Genomic DNA, 18933 nt, shown 5'->3' with positions numbered 1-18933 from the left:
CAATGAATTAACAGTTTAGCCATTGCACTAATTATACAGTGCAATCACTTAACTCGCTATTTAAAATATAATACTCATTCGCATTAAAACCTTGCTTGTGTTTTTTTTTTTTTTTTTTTTAAAAAAGCAGCAAAACGATCAGTTCTCCTCTTAATGAAATCAGTTACTTCTTGACAGGTTTGCTCTCCATGGAAAGCACTGGCTGCCCAGAAGGAGATCTAGAACAAAGGAGTGTGAAGAAAGCACTTAAAATCCATTCAGATTTCAGTGAAGGGCCTGCATTTTGAAAAAAAGCAAACAAGCAAGAAAAAAATGCCTTAATATGCATTAACAAGGAGCATCTGGGTGATTTAAGTATGGCTGCAAATTGCCCAAAAGGGCCTGGCCAGCAGGACTACATGGAGCATGGCTTTAAGAATGTTATGGCTTTATGACAGTCAGAGGCGGAGAGGACAAGATGTCTGCAACAGCGACAGTCACTGATAGGTGCCTGCTTAGGTGGGGCATCACTAAATTGCCCTTTGCTGTTTCCCTCTGCTGTCAGTCTTGTTACAAAGCTGGGAAAATTGGTTTGGAGTTCCATCTTTGTAATTAACACACAGACATGGGATGTCAATCCTCTTAACTAATTACCACAAAGAAAGAGAATAAAATTAGCCTCGAAATTGTTAAACTATTGCTATAATGAAATCTTCTTGTAAGTTTCCCTAATTGCCCCGAACAGACCTCTGTCAGATGTCATTTTGTCATGTCACAGTGGAGAAAAAAAGAACGATGTATAAATAATGAAATGAATGATGGCTGAATTTCATTTAGCAGCTTTAACAAGTGGTGTGTTAATTGGAGAATCAGTTTGAAACGTGAGTCTGCATGAGTCATGCAAACTGCACAAATTCAAAATGAATGAAGACCCTCCGACCCGCCACCCCATTTATGTCTACTGTCTCTGTAATTAAAACCGTGCCCTCGCTGATAGATCAGAACAGAGGCATTTCATGGCGCTCCAGAGAGATGTGTGCTGTTTTTATCATCACTTTGACTCTTCTTAGTTGCAAATATGTTTTTTTCCTGTGGAGTCATTAATGAGCACTCTGCAGTAAATATTGCATAGCTAAATGAGGATGGCTCCTCATCAGTGAATAAAGTGTCTGGAGCAAAAGGGAAAGGAGTTAGACTCCGTTTCAAGACACGTCAAGCCAAGAAGCTGCCAGCCTCTACTTGCCAAAGAAAGACACTCTCCCTTACCCCTTAGGCCATTAGCTCTAGCTGGTCTCCCTTCCACATTGGCCTTTTCTAAATGGGCCGATGCCTTGACCACATGAGCGCAGCTTTGGGACCATGTCAAAACCGTCACACTACATAGAACCACACCAAGGCTGAGTCATTGGAGCTAGTCCATTACGTGACCTGTCATTGCTGCGGGGAGATAGACCCAGTCACTCGTGTCGTTTTATGACACCCCATGGTATTTCCTCCCAGAAAAGAAGACAAGTTGTGAGAACTACAGCGATGCCTTTGTGCAACGCCAAATCTCTTGTGTCACATTTTACTCGTCGGCGATACGTTGGAGCTTGATCCATGTCGCATTACGGTTACAAGATCCGCAAGTCAGAAAGATAAAGGGGAAACAAAAAAAAAAATAAAATGACTGCGTCCAAGTTCACTTTGTAGCAGTTACATAATCTGTCCTAAAGCCTGTCTCTTTTTACCCAGCCAGCCTCAAGGCAGCTGCATTCACCATCTTTCCTGTGATAGTGCAGTAGCCAAGCATTTTTATAATGAAATGCCTGTAAGGTGACAGATAAGGCCTCTCTCATACTTGTCAGTCAGTGGCTTTGCCCTGTGGAAACTTGAAGCGTAAATCTAGGGTACATGACAGTTGAGTCAGGCTTTTCTTTAGAACAGCAGACGAGAATGAAAGATTGAATCGTATGTTTCTCAGAGTGCTCGTGTCACCACGCTGAGATTACATATTGGCCAACTCACTAACTCTGACACCAACTCCCCACAAGCCGCTAATATCACTTCAAGATGCATTTGACATTACTATTCCAACTGTCTTCTTCAGAGGACTATAAAAGGGAATGGGGGCTGACTTGAAATGTCTGACCGTGTAATCCTTGGCATTCACTAATAAAATAAAAAGTTCCCTAACTGAATGCGTGTGGGGTTAAAAACAATGCATCCTGTATCTCTGCATCTGGCTAATCGCAACTAGTTTGCGTTTCATCTAGAGATCCAGACGACAGAAGGGGCATTTTGAACATAATTGGACTGACAAACCACTCCTAGTTGAGCTCGTGATTTAATGTAGCACTGTGCTGATGAGCCTGCCTGCGGAGTTGCAAAGCTTCAGCGGTGTCCACCCATAGCGACTGCTTGCAACAGAGCAAATTCTTCGCTCAAGTAAGGGAAGGGTCTTATCTCCCGTGTATTTGCAGGTCAGCTAAACCTCCACATTTGTGATAAGCAAAACTCTGCACTGAAATCAACAGCAGTACCACCCAGCGTGTAAACCATTCCTCCCGCCTGGCCCGGCTGCCAGCAGCACTACTTAATTTTGCACAACTCCATGTTGTTTTTCCACTTGGCGCAACAAGAACAACAGCCAAGGTCAGGTTGCAGTTGTAGTACACGGTTTAAAAGGTGCGTGTGAGTAGGGAGGATGTGTGTGTTTAGGTTGAGGTTGCTGAGGCCAGGACTTGATTTCATAGACTCAGTGCAAGCGTGGCAAGGTCAACATGATGACATCCAGCTGGCACGGAGCAAAGTTTAAAAAAAAAAAAAAAACTAGAGGTGCTGATCTTTTTGTTTTTTCCCATGTTGCACTGCGGATGCTGCTGCTAGCTTCTGGCTCCTGCTCACTGTTCTAGCAAGATCAAACAGAGGAGGAGGAGAAGGAGGAGGAGGCTTTGTGTCTGAAAGCAGCCCAGTGCTCTCTAGTGGACATGCGCACATGAATAGGCACACACAAGCACACATGCGCACAAAGTTGGACGTGGCGCACTTTGAGCATGCGTAAAATCCCCTCAAATGGGCATGCCAACATGGCTGAGAGGCACGTGTGCAAAAGCAAACACAATTGAAATGCAGATGTCTAAAGACAACAGAGATGGGAAATATGCCAGACCTTTCAACCCTGCGCAGTCCACAGACAAAAGGGGAATTGCCACTGCCATGGAATCGTCTGCCAAGGTCCAACATGTGTGATAAATATGACCAGAGGACGTGTGGCGAATGGAATAACTGCATCTTAGTCACACGGGTTAACACGCAGTGAGAAAATGTCGAATAACTGAAAACAGCATGGTCTCTATAAAGGTCAAGGTCCGTCAGGCACCAAGCTGAATGTAAACAGAGAGGTATGGAGGATGATAAAAGCAACTGGAAGGAAAAGCGAGAATAAACCTGCAACATACCAAAATAAACTAAATTAATCCATTAACACGTAGGTAACAAACAAGATGTTATTAAATGGTATGTTTAGATTTTTTCTTCGTATTCTATAGTAATGTCGACATTCCATGCCGAAAAGAGTTATTGGTCAAAGCAGGTATCCTTTCTCTCTATGCAGTGGCCCTGAACAGATTCCACTGTGCAGACACTGTGTTGTCAGATGTGGTGGACAAAATCAACAGTCTTCCAGTGGAGGAGCGCATTACACGGCCATGGCTAACACGATCTGAAATTTAAAGTAGTAGATTTATGTTTCATAGCCAATGAAGATGTCAGTGTTCAAACACAATGCACATACTCTGATCTTTAACCCCTCACACAGCAAACTTTGTAGCTAATACTATGGATTATTTTCTCTCACTTTCCACAGAAAATAACACTGTGTTCACAGGGTGTCAAGCAAACCGACTGACTAGTACAATAACATCTAAACTCAGCGTAGCGCCCCTTTAACTCTTCTTGAATTTTCCCCTAACTGATGTTTCTTGACAGTTTGCATGAGAGACGTTTGCTTTACACAGTCATTGTGAAACGATTTATAACTGCACTGGCCGAGGCAGGCGTAAAACAGCACAGCAGAAGCTAAGACTTCATCAGACTTTTCCGCTCCACTCTTCCCCAGCTCAGAATACAAGGCGCTGGTGGTCTCAGAACAGCACTGGCGTCGCTCTGTTTTCTTTCCCACCAGTCTCAGCAGCTGAGCACGTCGCACGGCCCCTCCTCGAGCCTGCACCAAGCCACAGAGCATGCTGGGGCTTCGATAAGCCACAAACAGTGTCTCTCGTGGCGTTGATGCTGTGCCTCTTCATCTCTGCCTATGCACCCCCAAGCACATACACACACCCGTTCATGCCACAGGAAGAGTAGGAGTGGTGGCTGAATCTGGGCGGAATTCACATGTCAGCTTTCAGTTGGGGAGGTGAATGGGAGGGTGGGGATGCAGGGATATGGAGGTTTCAAGGGGTAAGTGGGTTCAGTCAGAAACTGCTCTTCCTCGCCCCTTTCATGGCGAATCATATCCTATTAAGTGGGTTTTGTCCTGTGATGAGGATGCTGCTGGCGCTCCTCAACAATCCCATTAGAGATCATAAAGGGAGCCGGGGATGTGGCCTGAGAGCACTCAGGCTGCTCCTCAAAGGCTGCCAGGCTTCTTGTGTATGGCGACTGCACCACATCTGTTAACGTCTTTTTAACTCCAGGTGAATGTCGGGAGTTTTTCTTCAGACTCTCTCCATGTTCCCCTCCGATGCTCCATGCTCACTGGTTAGCGTCACACAGCCTGGTTTGATTTAGCTCAGATGCGAGCCTGGCTTAAGATGTGTGAAAACCAAGGACAATCTGACAACGGAGAAAAGCTTAGCTGCAGCGCTTCACTGGTCTGGAAAGACCACGGGTGTGTTACGCTGTCCTTAAAATGCGTCCTCCTTTTCTCCACGCATCCTCCTTCCCTTGAGTTCTGTGCAATCTCACCAGCTGTCTGAATATTCTAAGATATGAAATAAGAAGCGTGGAAGTCTCAGTGACCTTTTGGGAAATATGGCACTCTCCTATCTGGATGTAGATTTACATAAAGCTGTGCTAATCAATATTTTTCTATTACGTTCCATTAAATTGTAAGAGGGGTCACTTGTATTGACGAACCCAGAAAGACTCCGCCACCTCTGCAGCCCCAGCGCTATCTGGTGAACATAATGGTGTATTTAGCAGATAACGGGAAACAAATCGCCTAGAAGGGCTGGTGAAGACGGAAACAGAGCTAAAAGGAGTTAAACGCCGCACTTACATTACTTTATGTGTGCTGGATTTGTAGGCAAATGTTTGCCCACAACAAGGTAAAACATTTAATCCACTTGGTATGGTGCCTCCAGTGCTGTGCATGTTCACGCCAAACACCGAAACAGATCAATTAATACAATTAGAGTTAAGTTTAAATCTAATATCTAAACTGACGAGCTTCAGAAACATGCAGTGAATGGTATATCTTAGAGGAATTGGATAACCTTTGTTATTTACACAGAAATCTTCAGCAGAGTTCACAGTTTTACAGCCTGCACATGCCCACAGCATCATGTCTTTTTGTTTATTCAGTCACTGTTCGCGGTGGCTTGTGTTATGCAAATTTGAAGCTCAGACACAAGTCTGGAAGATGCAAGAACCAGAAACTTAAGGCGAAGTTACAAGGTTGTTTACATCCTTTTCCTGCTCCCGTCCCTTTTCCTCTGTTTTCTACACATTTCCTCCAAGTTAGGTTGTGGCAGGAAGCAAGTAAGAGAGGGAAGAGAGGAAACAAACCCATCGTTGAGGCGTGATTTAGAGTGGACCGAGAGTATGCACATCGCATTTCTTTGTCAAAAAAGGAAAAAAAAAAAAGAAATACGTATCTGAAAAGGAAGACTTATAGAATGGCAGTGAGCCAGTAATCTTTTCCTTAAATATTATGTACACAGCTAAACAGGCAGCGATGCGTTTACACAGACACAGTAATTAGTTTGGGTATTTTCAATCAGTGCAAAATGCGACTTAGAGGAAAATCAATATTGAGCTTTTGGCAAACAAACAGACACTTTTGTACGGAAGTCAACCACGGAATAATTGCATCTGACGTTTCTCATGTTAAACTTTTATTTTAAACCGTAAATGCTCTCATGGGTGGATGCCGTCCAATTTTAGTTTAATGCAGTCCAGTTTTAGACCTTCAGTTACTGCCATTGGTTGATTTTTATGGAGGCTGTCAGGGAAGATTTGATTCAGCTCCGAGGCCACTAAAAACCTTCACTTTTGATGCAGTGTAAAATATATTTAATGTCTTTTGTCGCACTGTATAAACACAGAAGGAGAGATGTATGTTCGAGTGATTCATTTGCTCAGCAAATGACGCCACAACTTGCTTACAAAGGCAGAAAATCACTAAATTGGGCCCGTCCTTGCCTTTTGGCATTTAAATTGGCAAACACATACAAAAACAGATACACACATACGGTGGCAAAGGACTGCCACTTTATTTTTTATGCGTATTATTTACATCTTTCATTACAGAAGTGGAGCATCTCAGGGTATGATCTTTCCATTCAGCTTGTGTACAGTAAGCATCGCTCTCCACACCTAGCAATGAGCTAAACTCCTGCACCGAGGCCTCTTATAAGCATCACCATTAATCAAACAGGCAGCTTGAACAAGCAAGTGGCATAAATAACTAAAACATCAAGGGAAAGTGCGGAGGGGAAAAAGACAGTAGTGAATAAGGAGTGAAAGAGGAAATCACAGCCAAAGTCACCTTGAGACCAGCTAATTTACAAAACGGTGACACAAGCATTAACTACAATCAGGGTGATTAATATCGTAAAAGGCATTAGCCGCTGTTTACATTTTCAAGGTGTTTATCTGCAGCTCGCAATTCGGTGAGCCGCGCGTTTTTATGTGCACTTCAAGTATGACCGTCTGCCGCCAACGCTAACAGCTTGTCCTTTTGGGCAACAGTTGCACTCCCTGGGCTCCCGAGATGCAGCCAGCTAACGTGAGCGGCAAACGCGGAGCGTGCATTTCAGCGGCTCGGGCAGCCAAATTAATGATTTCGTCACTTCCTTTAAGTCAAGAGGAATCAGGCGTCTCATTACGCGGACAGCAGCCATGTTCACTGCTACCGTCATAAATGAATCTGAGCAGGTTCAGGGGGTATCTCATTAAAATGCATTAATTTTCAAGCATCTGCACTGGACATGGCGACACCGAGAATTGCTGTTTTCTTAACTCGGGGCCTCTGGAATTGAAACTGCTGCATTTGCAATACATCATGCAGGTTAACATTTGAATACAGCATAGAAATGTGTATGCGCTGACAACTCGTGGCGGTAATAATATCACTGCAGTGTTTAGCTCAGTCAAGCAGCACTGATTTTTGAGCGCTGGAAACGGCATAAGGCTCGAGGTGCTGCAGATGCTGTGAATGTCTGGTTCAGCTTATCACAGATTGAGACAAACTGGAGAGCTGCAGCAGGACATCGGTTCACTTTGAATTTCTCGCTTAGTCTTCTCAGGATTGTGTCCACGACCATGTGAAACGAAGCCTCGTTAGGACCCAACACAAGACACATGCATGTGACCACGCTGAGTGTAACTGGCTGTATCGACCAGCTAGACAGGGTCTCATGGCTCTGTCGGGGGGTGTCTCAACACGCTGCCAACTCCTTGAGCGAATTGATCATAGAAATGTATAAATAATAAAGTGGCATGTCATTCTGACTTCCCATTGATTTTTCCATTAGCGGCTGATTGATACAAGCTTTAAATGTCAGGAGTCCCCATTGATTACCGCAAGTGCACGCACTCACTTGCAGCGCCACGCCACCTTTCCTGTGGCACTGCAGCCTTCCACCTGGAAGAACGAAATTAAAGGTCAACAGGTGCACTGTGTCATCGAGCTCCGTTTAAGCTGCATTCTGCATTCTCTCAGGTGCTTACACATACTCTGCAGTGTTTACTCCTCTGGTTCAGTTCGTGTGAGAATTACCCCGCTCAGATTTCACAAAAAAAAAATACCTGAACTGTTCCCGCTTGGACCAAGAATCTGGACCCAAGGGAGGCAACTTGAAAATTCAAGGGTTTATGGGTATATGAAGGAAGACAAAGGAAGTAAAGACGGGAGGGTTGAGAAATCCAAAATTCAAGGAGCAATTACTGTTTAAAAAGTAATTCATTCAAAGCCATTTTTCCTATCTCTGTATCTCAATGATTGTCGGAGCATGTTGTTCCAGTTTGGTTCTTTCTTTCCGTTTGGTTATGTCGACTTTAGTTTAAAAAAGGTCTAATAATCTTTGAGCTGAGTGTATCTGGATGAAGGCTACAACTGACAAATAGTTTCACCAAATGCACTATTCTATCATGTCTTAGCCTGATTTCCTTCTGTTTTTGTCTCCGAATTAAATGTGCTAAATTGTTCTTTCTGTGTGGAGTGTGCATGTTCTCCCTGTGTCTGTGTGGATTCTCTCCAGGTACTCCGGCTTCCTCCCACCGTCCAAAGACATGCTAGTTAGGTTAATTGTTGCATTAGCCCTGCGATAGACTGGCGACCTGTCCAGGGTGTACCCCGCCTCTCGACCAGTGACAGCTGGGATAGGCTCCAGCCCCACGTGACCCTCCAGAGGACAAGTGGTAACAGAAAATGAATTAATGACAAATTGTAAAAGTCCATTTAACATAATAAAAGGCAACCCAGGTAAACACAAGATGCTAATTTTGTGTGATAACTGTATGCACTGAAGAAGAAAAAGGTCATGAAAAAGTATCCTGAACTTAAGAGCTAGGTGTGTCATCTTTAAAGGCAACAACTGCAACTCTTCTGATGAACGGAGAGCAGTCTTTGACTTCACTGTGTGGGATTCTCTTGTTCGCAGAACGGCTTTAGTTCAGCTACATAGGAGACGTTGCAAGCTTGAGCTGCTCTTTTCAGTTCCTCAGTGGGGTTCAGAGTTCAGGCCCAGACTATAAGAACTTTCATTTTATTCCTTCTGAGCCACTCAGAGGTTACTCTTATACTTGGCATCATTGTCTTGCTTCATAAGCAAGCTGTGCCTTAGGTTGAGCTCACAGACGGGCGACCTGACATTTTCCTTCAGGACTTGGTGTCAGGGAGCAGAATTCATGAATCCCTCAGTTATGGCAAGTCGCCCTGACCCAGAATTCGGCAAAGCATCCCACAACATTCAGTGCCACCTCTATGACTGAAAGTATAATGTTCTTTTTCTAGTTTGTGGTTTTCTCAGAGTTAAAGGGAGCTTTGTGTTCCAAGCAATGCAATTTCCAACTCATCAGTCGACAAAATATTTTCTCAAATTGTAAGAGGTTCGTCAAATTGAGTTACGACAAAATTCAGAGCAGCATCAACTCTCCTCTCTCCCATGGATGCCCCTTTTCAGTTTCATTCAAATAACAGAGTCATTACTGGGACCTTCACTGTGGTCAGAGCGGCCTACAGTTCATTGAATGTGTCTTTGGATTTTCTGTTTGCCACTTTCTCCCTGTTGCTCCAAGTCTCCATTAGTAGATTATTCTCTGTGGCTCTGTGGAGACCCAGAGCCTTAGAAACAGCCCTCCTCAGGCTGATTCCAATCAAATTCCTCCACATCACTTCTGGATTACATTTGCTTTTGGCATTGTGCGCTGCTGGTTAGCCAACATTGTGGAAATGGTTTATTCAAATGATGATTTGACTGAACGCTACTGGAAGTAATCTGCCTTACTGTGCCTAGTCCAGCTGCAGCCACTTAGCTTTGTCTTTGCATTTAGTTAGGAGGTGAATATTTTTATATTTTTTTTTCATACTGTTCCAGTTTAATAACCTTTTTGCTTTGCTACAAACAATCATCAATTAAAACATGTATCTTGTATCTACTCAGCCTGCCTTAATTTTAACACATCTCCCCATCCTGGCCTGCCTGTACATTTCAGGATTTTAAGTTTTTAGAGTTTGCTTGTTGGCTCCTACGTATCTCTGTGATCTCCTACAACCACATGTCTTATTAAGGTCACTCAGGTCCGCTGACCACTGTCTTCTGGTTGTCCCGAGAACAAGGTCGAAGCACAGGGGAGCTTTCTCAGCTGCAGCCCCCTGAACTCTGGAACAGCCTGCCTCTTTATATTAAGCAGGCTGAGACATTGCCTGCTCCTTTAATTCAGTTTGAGAGTGGCTCTTTTTATTGTGACTTTGTATTGTGTTACAATCCAGCTCTTTTATTTCTTTTCGTTGTCTTTGTTTGTTGGTGTTGACTGTGACTTTGGTCAACATTTGTTGTCTTTAAATGTGCTTTATGAATAAACTGACAGAGTTGTTCGAGAAAAAAAAAAAACGGAAATCAGAAGAAATTAGTAAGGTGTTGAATGATTTTTCACATCGCTGCACGGAATGACAACCATTTACACTTGCATTCGCACTCACGGGCCAATTCACATGACCCGCAAGTTGAGGTGCTGTGCGAAATGCCAGTGCTAATCAGTGCCAACACATCCCGCCCACTTTCCAAAAACGCATTTTTGGAACGAACAAACCGAAGGACCTAGCACATTATTTTCTTAACGGTTCATTCCATTATCATTATTATCATTATTATTTTATTTCTCACTTAATTGCTTGGTGAAATGATAGAAAATTGTGATAGAAACCAAGGGGAGCATTTCCAATGTCCCTGTGGCTCCAGTAGTCAAATATCTTTAGTTTACTATCACATACGAGAAAGACGTACCACTAAGGTTCCCATTTTAGAAGCTGGAAAGCATATTGTCAGAGTAATTGTGGTTGACACAAGGACTTATCGTTTCAGCTGTGAATAACATTGAGTCTGTCACCAAGTACTTTGATTTCATTTTTCAGCTGCACGACACACATACCCTAATTCTTACTGCAAAAAACATGTCTGTCAAGTTCAGCTATGAAGTTACAGTCAGTACAACAAAACAATGCAAATCCTATGAGTTTCTCCAATTATTCAAGACGAACATTAAAGAGCTGAATTAAACGAAGCGGCCGAGTTAACTTTTCCGAGGCGTCTCCGACTGTCTTCCGCCCTCAATAAAACTTGTCTGGCGGCTACTGCGCCAGCCACTTTCGTCAAGAGACAAGGGAAAAGCATTTGGGACGTGGAAATTAAAAGTTAATTCATCTTTCAAGGAGAAAACCTCTTCCAAAAGAGCCACGAGCAACATACGGTAAACAAAGTAGCAAGCGTGTAATCTAACTTTATACATTTACTGTTGACTTTCTTTATGATTGAGAAGAAATTGCTGTATTTGCCTAACGGCTAAAACATTTGACACTGGGATTCGGTTTTAAGCCTCTCAAAGGAAATGTGCAGACGGGGGATGCTTAATAGAAAATCACGAGTGTGTGTGTTTGTATTTGGGGCAGAGCTGAGGGGCAAACATAGGGAGAAAAGCCCTACCGTACACAGCTGCGCCTCTCAAGCGTGATGGTAACAGTCTTTGACTTTAGGGCTTCAATCAGATCCCATTATGGATGTTTATGAGGACACTCTTTGCTAATGGAGCGCCGAGAAATGGCGGCAGCTCGCCGAGCTCAGCTGAAGGTATGCGCAGGTTAATGAAGCACGGGTCTCCACTTCCTCCAGCTTCCACTGCTGAGATCATTTAATGATTCTTTTGCAACCTATTTAAGGCGCCACTTGGTGAACATAACAGAGGTTAATAAAGTGGAGGTCAACTCTTTATCACACCTGCTGAGCATTGTTTTCCCCCTCTCTCATACTGTAACTCCTACATGCAGCTCTCATTAATGATTCCCCCCACAGGCTCATAAAGCGAGTAAGTATTAATGCACAGTGCAGAGTTTAATGCCTTGATTCCCGCAGGCCCGCTTGCCTGATTGTCAAATTATTCCGGGTGCCATAGCGGATATTTATTTCATGCTAATAGCCAGTGTCTTACTGGAGGCAGGAAAAACAAGTGTAGCTCATACATTACACAGAAAAATGCCAAACACTGGCAAATCAGGGGTGTAAAAATGCTGAAAAAGCGCGACATTACACGTCGGAGCCTTGAGTTGAACCATTCTGTATGGAGGAGGGTGTGTCAGACGCTGGCAGAAAGGAATGTGTACTGCAGGACAGGAAGAGAATGGAGGTACAACAGATGTGTGTGTGTGTGTGTGTGTGTGCGCGTGTGTGTTTGCGCACGCTGGTGGGGTTGTTCTAAGGGCTTGTGTCTGTCAGTGCATCAGCAGCAAGTAAACACAGTTGTGCCTTGTACAAACATGTAATATAACAATCATCTTATGACAATAACTGTGCAAACATGTAGCAGTAAGTAATTTGGTGAAAACCCTGTACAAACCATTCAGACTGACAAGGTATGATTAAGTCGCACGTGTCCCGTGATGACAACCGAGTGGTTAGATTTGATTAAAAAACTAACAGTGGTCTTTGAATAACTCAAACACTATTCGCTGGGCCAACAACAAACTTCCTTGTCAAAATAAAACTGATTTGATTTTTTTTTTTTTTTTATTGCAGTTTGCATGGCAACAGATATGTAAACCTACAATAACAACATACATCTTACCCAGACGCTGAGCACACCCAAGACAGGTCCCCACTGTATTACATGATAACTAATACAGACAGACAACATTTCACGGCGAGATACATCCAATTATCCCGACACCGGTTCACCTGACCTGCATCTTGCCGCAATGTGCAAGGTGACCAATCACACCGACGTGTGCCTTACTTCCTGTGAAGGCACCTAGCACGGAGGAGCACGTTATTTGCATGACTGCAACCAAATCTCCATCCCCGTGACTAGCAGTTTTTCCACCCACTATAAAACATTTCCTGTGTAGAAGTGCTCTCCCTGTGTAGTTTTGGTCTACATTCACGTTCATGATTGTACAGAGGAGTCTGTAAATCCCTGTTTACATGATAAGTCCTGGTGTCCTTGATACTGGTTAATGCATGCTATTAGCCGTAATTGCTTTATATTAGATATAGGTCTCCAAGTAATAACACACAGAAAACTTGCAGAAAGGTAGTGGCTAGTGTTTCATCATAGGAGAGTGGTATGGCTTCATTCAACTTCCTGTGTGTAAAATGGCCAAAAGAACAGTGAATGATTTTCCATCATGATCCCTTTAAGGCCCATGTTTACGCATTCTAATTTCAAATTTGTTCTGAGGGAGCTGAGCTTACAAATATTCACTTTTGACAGGCTCATATACCTTACAAAGGTCTCTGAAAGGTTTGCATCGTTACCGGCACACTTACGTCCAACTAACAAACCCCGTCACTCACAGGCACGCTCAGCTTTGTGGCACATTTCTAAATCCATGCAGTAGGGGGGAGAAAAAACAAATGAGTGCGCAAGAAGCGATCTTTCTTCACTGAATTATTTGTTACGTTTTCGCACTATTCAGGCTGCGCTCTCAATGCAGCCTTTGCTATCAGAACAGAACGAACGGATGCTCCTATAACTCCTCGCTGAAACTTCCTGTAGGAAGCGTCTCCTCACTCCTGTGAGCAGCACACTTCCTTAATGATTAAATACGTCTTCGATTTCTGGGTTATGCGAGGATGGAGGAGATATAAAAAATGAGAGAGGATCATAGATGTAATAAACAATTGATGGCAGTCTATCCATGCCGCATCCAGCTGCTCCATTCCTACCTCTTTTCCTATAAGTGTTAATAAATGTATACAGCAAAAACAATGTTCATTCTTTTATTTCTGAACTACATGCTGCAACTCACAATGCTCTCAGGTCAAACTTTAGACACCATCTAATCTTACAGATTGGATGACAACATATCCCCCCCCCCCCCCACCCTCCACAGAATGATAATTAGAGCATCAGCTGATTTGACACCCCATCAGCTGGATGACACCATCTGTCAGTGTCGCTGTTGGGAAAACACAACTGTTCTGATGCTTCACAGCTGTGCTTAAGTTTTGATTAGCTATGCACAGACATGTAAAGTTAGAGCATCTCGGTGAAATTTAAAACAAAGTGGAGCTCTAAAAAGGCCTTTACTATAAAAAAAAAACATGACATCATCCCCTGCTGGCTTCCCACCTGCAGACACTCGGAGCGGTGATGGGTGGAATGCCTGCTGGGAGCTGACACATTATATCCACGTAAAATAAAAGATGAACTGGCTGCTCAACAGCCGTCTGCTGAGGTGGCTATTTTTATCTTTTTGGTTTGGTTCTGGCACAGAAGCAACCCGGATTTTGGGTGGTTCAACTTTGGGAACAGTTGTTGCCACGGTTACAACAATAACCACATGATTAATGAAAGGGAATGTCAAACTTGAAGGCAAAAAGCAATCCCCTCTGTCAAAGTCCGGCACGGCGGTGACCCATTCAACCACCCGGGCCGCCCCCACCCCCCCTGCAGATGTCACATTGTCCCTGCCCTTGTTGGTTTTTAAAGTCACGCAGCAACATGTACAACGCTTCTGATCTGCTGAGGTCCTTGGAGGTGGTAGGGTTCAGTGCCTTTCACAGCAACAGATGATGTCTTCACTGCGAAACCCGTCTCATCCCATGCTTGCATCCCACCTGCTAACACTCCCAGCTGTGTTGTTGGGAACCCTGCCGGGAGCTGCAGGGGTAGTCCACTCAGGTGCTCCTCTACCACGGTTTCAGATCTGTGTGTCTTTGTGTGTGTGTGTGTGTGTGTGTGTCAACATTCAAGACAGAAACGCAGCGATGTGTTTAACTTGCAATTAGGAATAATCCTGATGCAGTAATGCAGTAACCAGCACATCCTGTAACTCACTACATCGCACGCAGCTGTTCCAATACTGGGGTTCTATTTTCATGCCTGCGTGTGTTTCTACTTGCACACAATCCTACGGGGGGGGGGGGGGGGGGGGTATCTTCCTTACTCGGTGAGCTTCCAGCTCAGCAAGCCAGCCTCTGCTTTGCCTTTGTCTGATAGATTCCGGTGCATTTTTCTAGGCCAGCCTCCCTCATCAAAGTGATTAAGCAATTACACTGATTGTGCCGATGCTCAGAAGAACGGGGGAAGGACCCTCGAGTATTGAGAGCTGAAGCTTTCTTGGAGATAACGGCTTAATTTGCGCTAATCAAAATAAACCCCGTTTTCTTAAAACTCCAACCTTCCTTCAGTTCTTTGAGGGCTCTGGGAATTGAGAAGGTATGGGCAACGAGAAGTCCTGCTGGGAACTTCTCCAAGTATCATTTCATGCCCTATAGGCTAATTGCGATGTGTAGGCATGTTATTATCAGGCAGTGAGGCATATGTCTCCCCGCAAATGAAATAATAATTAACATCTCAGAGCTGATTGCGATAGAAGCCTATGAAAATGCTGCATCTACCCAGCATGGATTCCAACTGGAAATAATCAACGACTCTGGGAATTAAATCAACATTCAGCTCCCCTCTCGGAGCTGTGGGCATCAATAATAAAACAGGAGTCTTGAGAGTCCTTTGGATTAGAGCAGCAGAGCTAAATGCACGAATTCCCCGAGTGTTATTTCCTTCTGACACGCACACATATATCCCTCAGTCATCATTTTCCCATCAGACCATTACAAATATCAGTTCTTCCTCTATGTGCTGACATTTCTTTGCCCGCACATTTCATTATGACCGGCGGCCAAAGCGCACGCATTTCATGCACACTGGATTCTACATCAAAAATTAATCACAGCAGAACTTAAATCACAGCGCATGTGGGAGTGTGAGGGGAAACATTGCAAAAAAAAAAAAAAAAAAAAAAAAAGTAAGAGAGAGAGAAAGGGGAGGGAGGGGGAGAAAGAGAGGAGCTCACCCCGGGAGGATATCTGAAGGTAGAGGCGCGGGTCTGAAGCTCGTATGGCCGCTGTGTACCGATCCTCAGTCCCGGGCACCTGCGCCTTTTTCTCGGGCATGAGCCGGACCCTGAGCCGCCCCCCCTCTGCGCCGAGCCACCACTCCAGAATGGTCGTGAGGTCCATTTCCAGCGTGACAACCGGGGCCTCTTCGTACACAGACAGCCCCCCGCATCCCGTCCTGACTATATCCTCTCCTATTTCCACCACAACTTGGTTTGATTTCCTGCTCGCTTTAGTCAAGCCCAATTTCAGAACTTTGGACAGCGGCCGCTTGTAGAAGAAGGGGAGCTGTCCATCTGCAGACGCGTTCCTTAGGGCTGAGTCTGTGGCAGACTTTGGGTCCACAAAAGTAGATATGGTTTTCTGCAAAGGTATGCAGTGCATTTTCAAGTTTGCGCGCACCGTGTAACATCCACTAAAACTCTGGCAGTCGCCGTTCAGGGGTCTCTTTATGAACTCCGCCAGATAATAGCGCAACAGAGAAGGGACGGCGAAATCCACGGCCAGGGTTTTCCTCTTGTTTCTGGACATTATGGTTTGGTTCGAGTCTCTTTTGCCCCCCGTTTCCCCGCTGCTGCCGCCGCCGCCGTCGTGGCTGTTGCTGCTGTTGCTGGAGCCGGCGGTGGGGAGATCCATGCCCGCTGTGGTTCTTGGCGAGGCGCAGTGCAGCCCAGCGAAAAATGCCGCAGAACAAACAAGCAAAAACAATGTCCCGGCGTTCATGGTTTAACAATTTAAGCGTTTCGTTTAGGAGAAGCACCCCGTTAATCCCCCCTTTCACCGCTTCCTCTCCGCTCTTGTCACATACGCAGCGTAAAATCACAAAGTGCGAATCGATGATCCTGCGTGTCCTGCGCCTCTTTGCCGGTGCGCACCCGTGGCAAGACGAAGGGAACTGGATTTTTTTCTTCTTCTCCTTCTTACATTTGCTCGCCACTGACTGTTGTTGTCCTCCCGTCTTCAAACAGAAAAAGTGCCATTTCCCCTCTCTGCTCCCCGCACAGGCACCTTGCAGACAATACCTTTTATCGCCAGCGCGAACCGAGAGAGTCGCTCTCCGGGACGCTGATTGATATGCCGGTCGGGTCCGCTCCGGTGGCTTTCAAAGACTCCCTGTCTCTTGGCACAGTTGTGACGGCGGTACAAGTGGTCTCTCTGTCAGCGGCGGGATGCAGCGTCGCTCTCTCCCCTCCACAACTAAATCATGAATTCACAATGAGTTTGGAGAAGCCGGGCGTCTATTAAAGTTTGACATTAAACCACATCTTTTACAGTCTCGGCTGAGCGTAAAGACGTCGGGCACGCTTCTCGGGTTAATTGTCTGACGAGGATTTCGGTGCTCTTTTGGTCAGAAGTGGCGGCTCTGATCGCCTCTGTCAAGCCTGCACATGCGGGGAAGTCGTCCACACATCCATTTGACGTCAATATAAGCCATTTTCTCCGAACACGACTCCCCTGAGAAAAATCCCTCAGCAGTCAGCGCAGTTATGGACGCGTCTGATGCGCCCTCAGCGCGGCCGTAACGGTGCCTGTATCTTTATGGAAATTACAAATTCCCAGAGGAAGGCTATAGCGCACATTGTCTGTCATGATTTTTTATTTTTTTCTCTCCAACGACTCACCCCCTCTTACGTGTCCGGAAATTGGATTGTACTAGACGCACTCTCCCTGTTGTGTGCAAATGAAATAGTTTCAGAGGATTGGAGCCCATTTACCTTCGTTTTATCTCGTGTGCAGAAGTCAATATGTCTTTGAGAGATCAGAGAGCTGTCGTGCCATATTGGCAGTTGACTTGCCACACAAACGGCCTCCTTAATTGTAAATCAAGGGGTTAGTGTTCAGGGCAGGGGGGGGGGGGGGATGCATGAAAATACCCCCCCTCACCTAAACACCCTCACCCCATGCCTGACTCTGAAAGTTGATCGAAGACGACACCCGCTAGATGGCGTCAGCACATACTCCTGACACTCTTCACTTTCATTGACAAAACCATTAATGCACTAATTGCTCTGATATTTTTTTTACAATGGCTCATTAGAGTCTTATCTGCGGAAGAGGATTAGGGTCATGTGTGAACGTTTCTATGAGTCGAGGAATCCCATTCCCTGACTTGGAGGCCTTAAGACTAAAGTCAGCTTTTGCAGAACAAAATGATATTTCTGGACAAACCTATGGAAAAGTTGGAATAAAGCCGAACTGTGAACATGGCAACGTATAGCCATGTGTTACTTTTCCTTTTAGCTTCCACTAGGCTTGATCCTTATTCTTTGGTGTGTACAGAAATAATAAATAGCCATCACTGTGAGGCTGTAGGGATGTGTTGTCAGACCTTATCAGTGGAAATCCTGTTTTTCAACTTAAGATATCTTATGAACAATTGACTGATTCATGACAATAACCATTCACCAGTGTGAATATACCTTATTCTGTATAATCATTCTGTCAGCGGAAAATGCTGACTCAAGTGTTTTGCTGGTATCTGGTATTGGTAGTTTTATCTGTGTCTTAAAACGGTCTGATTGAAAGGTTAGCCATTTGTAAAACCCTACAGGTTTCAGATGGACAACACTGACTCATATGGTATGTTTAGTGTGTGTTGAGTCTGCTTTACAGGTTGGTTTAGCTGCCCTGAAAACAGCAGGTGACTCCTTATTCTCATGCAGTGCAGAGCGGCCGCTGCCTTACACTTTTATTCACCAGTGGCTGCAGAGGCAGGCGGACTGAATCAAACCACATATCCTCTTAATGACCAGCGTTTGGAGTATCTTGGGCCTTCATTTGCAACCATCTTATATCTTGGTTCCACAAATGTCTGGATAATACGTGACCTTAATGTTTTTTGGTGTCTCATAAAAACACGTCAAGTTTCTGAACATTCTTTGCTGGTCAAAAGATGGTGAGAAATTATGACACAAATATACACAGATCCCGTTAGAACCGTGCACACAGGGATACAAATAACCAGATTTCTCATTCATAACCGGAATGCTATCAAATCCAGGACTCAGACTCAGAACCGCAACGCAAATATTCCCGAGCAAACAACGGCCGACTTGGAGGTATTGGGGGAGAAAATGATAAAAAAAATAATAAAAAACACAGTGGCTGTTGCTACACATGCCAACCACCCACTACT

General features: G+C 44.6%; 1 protein-coding gene across 1 annotated transcript in view; it reads right to left on the bottom strand.

Annotated features, from left to right (window-relative positions):
- alk (ALK receptor tyrosine kinase) overlaps window positions 1-16520 on the bottom strand; it is a gene marked incomplete at its 5' end in the record, with an annotated part of 329164 nt that extends 312644 nt beyond the window's left edge. The window contains one exon of the mRNA XM_084569391.1: window positions 15755-16520. Coding sequence (XP_084425517.1) covers window positions 15755-16520 — 766 coding nt within the window. The remainder of the gene's footprint in view (window positions 1-15754) is intronic.
- Window positions 16521-18933: the final 2413 nt, after the last annotated feature.

The sequence above is a fragment of the Chelon labrosus genome (genome assembly GCF_963514085.1).
Source record: "Chelon labrosus genome assembly, chromosome: 20".
Taxonomy (NCBI): Eukaryota; Metazoa; Chordata; class Actinopteri; order Mugiliformes; family Mugilidae; genus Chelon; species Chelon labrosus.
Note: the sequence above shows the minus strand (reverse complement) of the source record. Positions and strands in the feature narration are given on the sequence as shown.